The sequence below is a fragment of the Coregonus lavaretus genome (genome assembly GCF_964263955.1).
Source record: "Coregonus lavaretus genome assembly, contig: HAP1_SCAFFOLD_4270, whole genome shotgun sequence".
NCBI lineage: Eukaryota > Metazoa > Chordata > Actinopteri > Salmoniformes > Salmonidae > Coregonus > Coregonus lavaretus.
This window is the reverse complement of record NW_028159665.1, coordinates 16,301-25,451: the sequence shown is the minus strand read 5'-3', so window position 1 is coordinate 25,451 and position 9,151 is coordinate 16,301. Positions and strand designations below refer to the sequence as shown.

Here is a 9,151-nt window from a genome sequence, read left to right as displayed (position 1 = left end):
AGGCAGGTTACCTAAATGTAACTCTGTGCTGTACTGAAACCATTGACTGAGGGGAGGGTGACTGGGTTGCTAGGGACGCTTTCAGGAAAATAATCTGCAGATGACTACTGCTTGTGACAGTTACTGAGGGATTGGACCAGCAAAGCCTCTTTAATACTCACTTACAGTCTCTTTCTCTCCCATTTTCTTTCTTTCTCCAGTATACTCTCCCTCTCTCTCTCTCTCTCTGCCCTCTAATGGTAGCCCCTGAAGCCTCTCTCCTCTAAATCAACAACTTGGTTGTTTTTTCTATTTCCATTGACCATATTGAAAAAAAGTATTCACATGTTACTCTGTGGATATAGGCCTATCTGTATTCTACACTACCGGTCAAACGTTTTAGAACACCTACTCATTCAAGGGTTTTTCTTTATTTTTACTATTTTCTACAATGTAGAATAATAGTGAAGACATCAAAACTATGAAATAACACATATGGAATCATGTAGTAACCAAAAAAAAGTGTTAAACAAATCAAAATATATGTTATATTTGAGATTCTTCAAATAGCCACCCTTTGCCTTGATGACAGCTTTGCACACTCTTGGCATTCTCTCAACCAGCTTCACCTGGAATGCTTTACCAACAGTCTTGAAGGAGTTCCCAGATATACTGAGCACTTGTTGGCTGCTTTTCCTTAACTCTGCGGTCTAACTCATCCCAAACCATCTAAATTTGGTTGAGGTCGGGGGATTGTGGAGGCCAGGTAATCTGATGCAGCCCTCCATCACTCTCCTTCTTGATAAAATAGCCCTTACACAGCTTGGAGGTGTGTTGGGTCATTGTCCTGTTGAAAAACAAATGATAGTCCCACTAAGCCCAAACCAGATGGGATGGCGTATTGCTGCAGAATGCTGTGGTAGCCATGCTGGTTAAGTGTGCCTTGAATTCTAAATAAATCACAGACAGTGTCACCAGCAAAGCACCCCCACACCATAACACCTCCTCCTCCATACTTTACGGTAGGAAATACACATGCAGAGATCATCCGTTCACCCACACCGCATCTCACAAAGACACAGCGGTTGGAACCAAATATCTCCAATTTGGACTCCAGACCAAAGGACACATTTCCACCCGTCTAATGTACATTGCTTGTGTTTCTTGGCCCAAGCAAGTCTCTTCTTTTTGGTGTCCTTTAGTAGTGATTTCTTTGAAGCAATTCGACCATGAAGGCCTGATTCACACGGTCTCCTCTGAACAGTTGATGTTGAGATGTGTCTGTTACTTGAACTCTGTGAAGCATTTATTTGGGTTGCAATTTCTGAGGCTGGTAACTCTAATGAACTTATCCTCTGCAGCAGAGGTAACTCTGGGTCTTCCAGTCCTGTGGCGGTCCTCATGAGAGCCAGTTTCATCATAGCGCTTGATGGTTTTTGCGACTGCACTTGAAGAAACTTTCAAAGTTCTTGAAATGTTCCTTATTGACTGACCTTCATGTCTTAAAATAATGATGGACAGCATTTCTCTTTGCTTATTTGAGCTGTTCTTGCCATAATATGGACTTGGTCTTTTACCAAATAGGGCTGTCTTCTGCATACCCCCCTTACCTTGTCACAACACAACTGATTGGCTCAAACGCACTAAGAAGGAAATAAATTAACTTTTAAGAAGGCACACCTGTTAATTGAAATGCATTCCAGATGACTACCTCATGAAGCTGGTTGAGAGAATGCCAAGAGTGTGCAAAGCTGTCATCAAAGCAAAGGGTGGCTATTTGAATAATTCAAACATAAAATATATTTTGATTTGTTTGCAAAGGGTGGCTATTTGAAGAATTCAAATATAAAATATATTTTGATTTGTTTAACACTTTTTGGTTACTACATGATTCCATGTGTTATTTCATAGTTTTGATTTCTTCACTATTATTCTACAATGTAGAAAATAGAAAATTAAAGAAAAACCCTTGAATGAGTAGGTGTTCTAAAACTTTTGACCGGTAGTGTACATGTAAAAAATGCATGTTTGTATTACATAACACAATGGCATGCCACAAGTATATTTGTATTCGAAGTTCCACAACGTTGTGCCCTGCTGAACGCGCCCCAAGTGGCATCCGTGATGATGACGTCTAAAAAACGTGACAGTCAATGCAGTCGTAAAGACGCGACGAAAATGGCTACATGTGTAATGCTACGTTGCTTGTCTTCCAACTTTACCTCTGCCCTGCCCTTGCTCTACAGTTCGGCACAGCTAACTCCCTCTCGGCTGGTATCCAGGGCATATGTACTACGGACTCTGTCCACTACCACCCGACTCTCATCAGGTAACGTTACTTGTCTTGTGGAGCTCGCAAAACAGGTGGCTAGCTAACACGCTAGCTAGTTCATAACAAGGACGTTCTTGTTTTGCATAACGTATCTAACAGCAGTTAGCTAGCTAAGCGTGTAGATTAGAAGTAGACTGATAACAGTTTTTTAGGTTTGTGTCAACGTCTGTGTAGATACTCGAACTAATTGCAATTTTCTCCTGAATTCCACAGCTCTTAAATTCACAGACAAACACGAATGGATACGAGTAGAGGGAGAGGTAGGGACGGTTGGCATCAGCAAATTTGCTCAGGTGAGTTGTTCAAGAGTCATGCTACCACTGGTTCTTAAAGACATGCTCTGGTACTTAAGCGACTAAGAAATTATTATTTGAACCTGCTTTGGGCTGAATGTGTAGTTCATGCATGCAAAATTACTGTCTTACCTCAATTAGCCATGAAAGCAACTGTTTTCTTGAAGCTGTGCCATGCCATTTTCACTACATTCCCCTGCACATTGGCCAGCCCCCTAGCAATTAGAGTTCTAGCCAATGAGCTTCAGCCCCTCACATTTGAGTGACAACTAACAAGAGGCCTGCTCAGCGTTATCCAATGAGGTTGCAGGGCGGGCCCAACGGCACAGTGGACACAGCAGCGAGAGGGAGCAATGATGTGGTGCACGTATGTGACCTAGTATGCAATTTTCGTGGACCACATTTGGCTCGTGAGTGCTACTTTCAGAACTACTGGCGAAAAAGTATACAAAGGTACCGGAGAATCTCTTTAAGAGCCCCATTGGGACTTGTGGTCTTCTTACCAACCCGCTGTTAGTTTGTTGTGGCGCTTCCAACACATCATGGATCATTAGTGTTGTTGGGACTGACACATCTCATTTAATTGGGAAAATCATAATCTAAATCTGTGTGTTCTGCAGGAGGCTCTAGGAGATGTGGTGTACTGTGGACTACCAGAGGTTGGCACACAGCTGGCACAGACCGGTAAGCAGCAGTTACTACCCTACAGACTTGTGTGGACGGTAACACAACGCAGGTCCTCTTGGGTTATACTAGTAACTGTAGCCTTCCTCAAGACCTGTTCATGACCTGACCTATCGCTGTCCTCTTTTTAGATGAATTTGGAGCGTTGGAGAGTGTGAAGGCAGCCAGTGAGCTGTACTCTCCTCTAACCGGGGAAGTCACAGAGGTCAACACACTCCTGGCAGACAACCCTGGCCTCGTCAACAAGTCCTGCTACAAAGACGGTGAGCACACATACACACACACCCGCAGACATACAGTGAGCTCCAAAAGTATTATGACAGTGACACATTTGTTTTGGCTCTGTACTCCAGCACTTTGGATTTGAAATGATACAATGACTGAGGTTAGAGTGCAGACTGTCAGCTTTAATTTGAGGGTATTTTCATCCATATCGGGTGAACCATTTAGAAATTACAGCATTTGTTACAGATGCAGAAATATAGAAGATATTTGTGCGTCTGTAGCTTTCTCATTCATCATTATTCACGATTCATTCAGGATTATCCTTAATCATGGTAGCATCCACATTAATGTAGAAGTGTTTAGTAACATTCTATTCTTATTTACAATAAGAGTGACTCCAAAATGACACTGTTATTTACCATTCATTTCTATTGACGCTGACAGTCTGCACTTTAAAATCAAATCAAATTGTAATTGCCACATGCGCCGAATACAACAGGTGTAGACATTACCGTGAAATGCGTACTTACAGCCCTTAACCAACAATGCATTAATTTTTTTATAAAAAAGTACAATAAAACAACAACAACAAAGTTTTGAGAAAAAAATATCAGAAGTAAAATAAAATTACAGTAGGGAGGCTATATACAGGGTGGGTACCGGTGCAGAGTCAATGTGCGGGGGCACCGGCTAATTGAGGTAATATGTACATGTGGGTAGAGCTAAAGTGACTATGCATAAATAATGAACAGAGTAGCAGCAGCGTAAAAAGATGGGGTGGGGGTGGGGGGGCAGTGCAAGTAGTCCGGGTAGCCATGATTAGCTGTTCAGGAGTCTTATGGCTTGGGGGTAGAAGCTGTTGAGAAGCCTTTTGGACCTAGACTTGGCGCTCCTGTACCGCTTGCTGGGTGGCTGGAGTCTTTGACAATTTTGAGGGCCTTCCTCTGACACCGCCTGGTATAGAGGTCCTGGATGGCAGGAAGCTTGGCCCCAGTGATGTACTGGGCCGTACGCACTACCCTCTGTAGTGCCTTGCGGTCGGAGGCCGAGCAGTTGCCTTACCAGGCGGTGATTCAACCAGTCAGGATGCTCTCGATGGTGCAGCTGTAGAACTTTTTGAGGATCTGAGGACCCATGCCAAATCTTTTCAGTCTCCTGAGGGGGAATAGGCTTTGTCGTGCCTTCTTCACGACTGTCTTGGTGTGTTTGGACCATGATAGTTTGTTGGTGATGTGGACACCAAGGAACTTGAAGCTCTCAACCTGTTCCACTACAGCCCCTTCGATGAGAATGGGGGCGTGCTCAGTCCTCTTTTTTTTTCTTCTGTAGTCCACAATCATCTCCTTTGTCTTGGTCACGTTGAGGGAGAGGTTGTTATCCTGGCACCACACGGCCAGGTCTCTGACCACCTCTCTATAGTCTGTCTCATCGTTGTCGGTGATCAGGCCTACCACTGTTGTGTCGTCGGCAAACTTAATGATGGTGTTGGAGTCGTGCCTGGCCATGCAGTCATGGGTGAACAGAGAGTACAGGAGGGGACTGAGCACGCACCCCTGAGGGGCCCCTGCGTTGAGGATCAGTGTGGCAGATGTTGTTACCTACCCTTACCACCTGGGGGCAGCCCGTCAGGAAGTCCAGGATCCAGTTGCAGAGGGAGGTGTTTAGTCCCAGGATCCTTAGCTTAGTAATGAGCATTGAGGGCACTATGGTGTTGAACGCTGAGCTGTAGTCAATTAATAGCATTCTCACGTAGGTGTTCCTCTTGTCCAGGTGGGAAAGAGCAGTGTGGAGTGCAATAGAGATTGCATCATCTGTGGATCTGTTGGGGCGGTATGCAAATTGGAGTGGGTCTAGGGTTTCTGGGATAATGGTGTTGATGTGAGCCATGACCAGCCTTTCAAAGCACTTCATGGCTACAGACGTCAGTGCTACGGGTCGGTAGTCATTTAGGCAGGTTATCTTAGAGTCCTTGGGTACGGGGACTATGGTGGTCTGCTTGAAACATGTTGGTATTACAGACTCAGTCAGGGACATGTTGAAAATGTCAGTGAAGACACTTGTCAGTTGGTCAGCACATGCTCGGAGTACACGTCCTGGTAATCCGTCTGGCCCTGCGGCTTTGTGAATGTTGACCTGCTTAAAAGTCTTACTCACATCGGCTACGGAGAGCGTGGTCACATAGTCATCCGGAACAGCTGGTGCTCTCATGCATGCTTCAGTGTTGCTTGCATGGAAGCGAGCATAGAAGTGGTTTATCTCGTCTGGTAGGCTTGTGTCACTGGGCAGGTCGTGGCTGTGCTTCCCTTTGTATTCTGTAATAGTTTAAAAAGCCCTGCCACATCCGACGAGCGTCAGAGCCTCATAGTTATTGTACAGAGCCAAAACAACAACAAAATTGTCAACGTCCCAATACTTTTGGAGCTCACTGTACATGCATACTGTAGTCTACACGCACACAAACGCATGTATCAGCGATTATTTTAGAAATAATATTCAAACAAGGCCTGTGACTAGGCTAACCTCTGACTAACCCCTGCTGGGACAGGTTGGCTGATGAAGATGACCATTGCCAACCCTAAGGAGCTGGATGCTCTGATGGATGAGAAGGCTTATGAGAGATACATCAGATCCATAGAAGACTAGCACCGCTTAGCCGCAACCCTTAGCACCCCCACCCCCTCGCCTGCCTATCAATCGCTACTAGAGAGAAAGTGCACCAGTTGTGCCGGGAGTCAGATGTGACACTACACCGTGAAACCACCAGAAACGCCAGAGGAGCAGCCGAGCGCATCGATATTGATTTACCAGTGTTATTGTGGTCTGAATGTTAGGAGCCTTTAGTGTACTGGTAATGAATGTGACCTAATGGGGATGCTGGGGGCAAATGTCTTACACACGTAGCATGACTGATATGGCTGATGTGGAGTGATACTGTACGAGTCCTGATGCAGTCTCTGGATGAATCTCAAGTCTTACCCTTGAGTCCTTGTGTCCTCTCTCCGCCTCCTTAAAACATTAGAGGGTTTTGTTCTGATGTTTTGAGGAGTTGAGGACACAAATAATTGAGGAAAAGGCTTAAGATTCATCCTCAATCTTCCACTCAAAGCCTGCCCCAAGCACAGGGGATGAGGAACTTATGCTGCATTCATAATTAAGTGGGAAGGTGTTAATTATACCAGTTGTGAAATAATGAATACCAGTTGGATGTATTCACATGCTTTTAACTCGTTGAGAAGTGCTGGTTGGCTAATGGCCAACAAGCTGTGTCAAACAAACTAAAAGACAAGCTATCATGCTTGTAAACAAATGAGGTGTTCAAAAACATATTAATAGATTTGCTTTTTATAAATTAATGTTTTGTTACATTTAATTGCCGAAAATGCTGTTTGAGGTCATTTCCTTAGTGGGTGACTCCAGAGGTCAGCAGAAGTCGGAGCTCAGGGATGATAGACGAGTTTCCCACTAGTAATTACGAGTTGTAGGGGGGTTCAAGTGGATTTTTCCCAGTCGTACGTGGTAAATACCACCTTCCCACTTGGTTATGAACGTAGCATCAAGACTGAACACTACTGGGAAAAATTGTCCTCAGAATTTCACTCTATCAAATACAGCTGTCAGGATCAGTCCATCTGGAGGGGAAGGGACTAACAATAAAGCACTTTGGATCTGGAGCAGGCTGGTTTCTACTATATGTTGTGCCTCTGTATGCACATCATGTACTGGCACTATGGAGATGAGACATAGAAATAAAACTCTTGACTTGCACTTCCTTGTGTGTGTTTACTCTGTCCTGTCCACTTCATCCCCCCTGAGTACTTTCACTGAGATGTCTTTGTAGTCTGATACTAGTTTGGAAAGACAGCACTTATATTTTATACAATATCTTCGAGGAAAATCTAAATTTTTCATTAATATTTATTATATTTGCATGAGTTCCTTGGTACAAATATTGCACTTTTTAACACAATGACACCTAGGAGCAGTGCTTGCGGTTGATTCTGCCTGAATGATCTTATTATAAATGGCTTTGGTAAAGGACTGAAATGTAAACCAATTAATGTAAACAGCAGTTTGTCCTTGTTACACAGACTAACCCTTAACCTCTATCCCATTATGTGGTACCCAGTTTTGTAACAGTTCTACCAGTGTAGTCTTTCGCTGACCTTTAACCCCTGCCCTCTTGGTCATCTGTGAGATGTAGCCACTCCCCAGGCACAGAGGAGAACCTGGCCTTGGCAGCAGAGACCTCCTAACCCTTCCCCGGGCCACATGGGGGCGTGGCAGTCTATCCTCCTCCGCTCCCTCGTTCATCACGCTGGCCATGAAGTCTGTCTGGTTCAGGAAGGCGATGGTCTCATCCCACCTGCGGCTCACATAACTCTTCAGAACAGTGTTGTAGGGGTTAGAGGCAGCGTCCGCGTCTGGATCGTCTAATTGGTGTTGAACTCCATGCGGGTGATGACAGGCAGGAGGAACAGCCTATCTGTGTTGACCAGACCTCCCTGACAGAGAGAAAGAGAGAGAAGTTATGTCACTCACTTAATTTAGCAAAATTCACAGTGTGACATTTGTACATAAAATACACCACTAGAAAATGGCTCAAGGCATTAAAAAAGAAATGAAACAGGAAAAACGGTACTGAGGACCACTCATGAGACACGATACAGTAGAAGCATTGCGTTGACGTACACCCAGGGCCTCCGAGACCAGGCGGGAGGGGCAGGGGGACCAGGTCCACGTACTCCCCAAAACGCCTCCTCATCAACGCAACGTCCTGCAGAGACTGGCTTCTCCTTTCCTCTCCTCCAGATCTGTCACCACACGCTCTGGGTAAGACTGGCATAGGACTACACCTAGAGGGAGAGGCTGAGCTTTAGCTAAAGTTTAGAGTAATAAGGGAAGTGTAACACTCACAATTCTATACAGAGAAACACATGAGAGTTGGGTTAACTTAGGGGCAAGGCTATAGTATGGTAGGGTTATGGTAACTACAGTAAGGGTAGGTTAAGGCTATGGTAAGGTTATTACAATGAGGTTAGGGTAAATCGGGCAAGATACGGGTAACTATGGTAACGGTATAGGTTAGGATAAGGCTGGTGCTGTTGTCTCTCACCGGCATAGTGCAGCATGGAAGTTGGGCACTTCCAGGGTTTGTGTAAGAGGTCATCAGGCAGCTCAGGGCACCACGTCCTGACGTAATTTCCGTTAGGGTCACAGGTCATGGTCGCGTCAACAGGATGCATGACAAAGTTCCAGTGGTCTAGACCACACATGCCTCCATTCTGCCACATCATGGCATCGATGGCCCCGTCAGCATCCACCAGGGTATCCTACACACACAGTAAAATGTGAATGAATTAAACAGACAAAGCTCTGCAGCTCTATACTCTGGTGTGTGTGTGTGTGTGTTTCACCTGGAACCAGCGGGATCCTTCCTGCCATGATAGATGGAGGTAAGCTATGAGGAAAGAAGCCACTACGTGTCTCGTATAGTTGTTCATCCATCCAGTCAGCCACAGCTGTCTACTAGAGCAGTGTTTCCCAACTCCAGTCGTCGAGGACCCCCAACAGCACATATTTTAGTTGTTGCCCCAAACAGACCTGATTCAACAATTTGAATGTGCTTGTCCGAGGCTAC

At 45.0% G+C, this 9,151-nt stretch overlaps 1 protein-coding gene across 1 annotated transcript; it reads left to right on the top strand.

The window, feature by feature from the left end:
* Window positions 1-2,099: 2,099 nt before the first annotated feature.
* Window positions 2,100-7,278, top strand: LOC311122582 (glycine cleavage system H protein, mitochondrial-like). The gene is made up of 5 exons (XM_084196924.1): window positions 2,100-2,308; window positions 2,525-2,604; window positions 3,225-3,288; window positions 3,420-3,551; window positions 6,059-7,278. Exons 1-5 carry the CDS (start codon window positions 2,104-2,106, stop codon window positions 6,154-6,156), a joined length of 579 nt encoding a protein of 192 aa, XP_084053050.1. The 5' UTR covers window positions 2,100-2,103; the 3' UTR covers window positions 6,157-7,278.
* The last annotated feature ends 1,873 nt before the right edge of the window (window positions 7,279-9,151 follow it).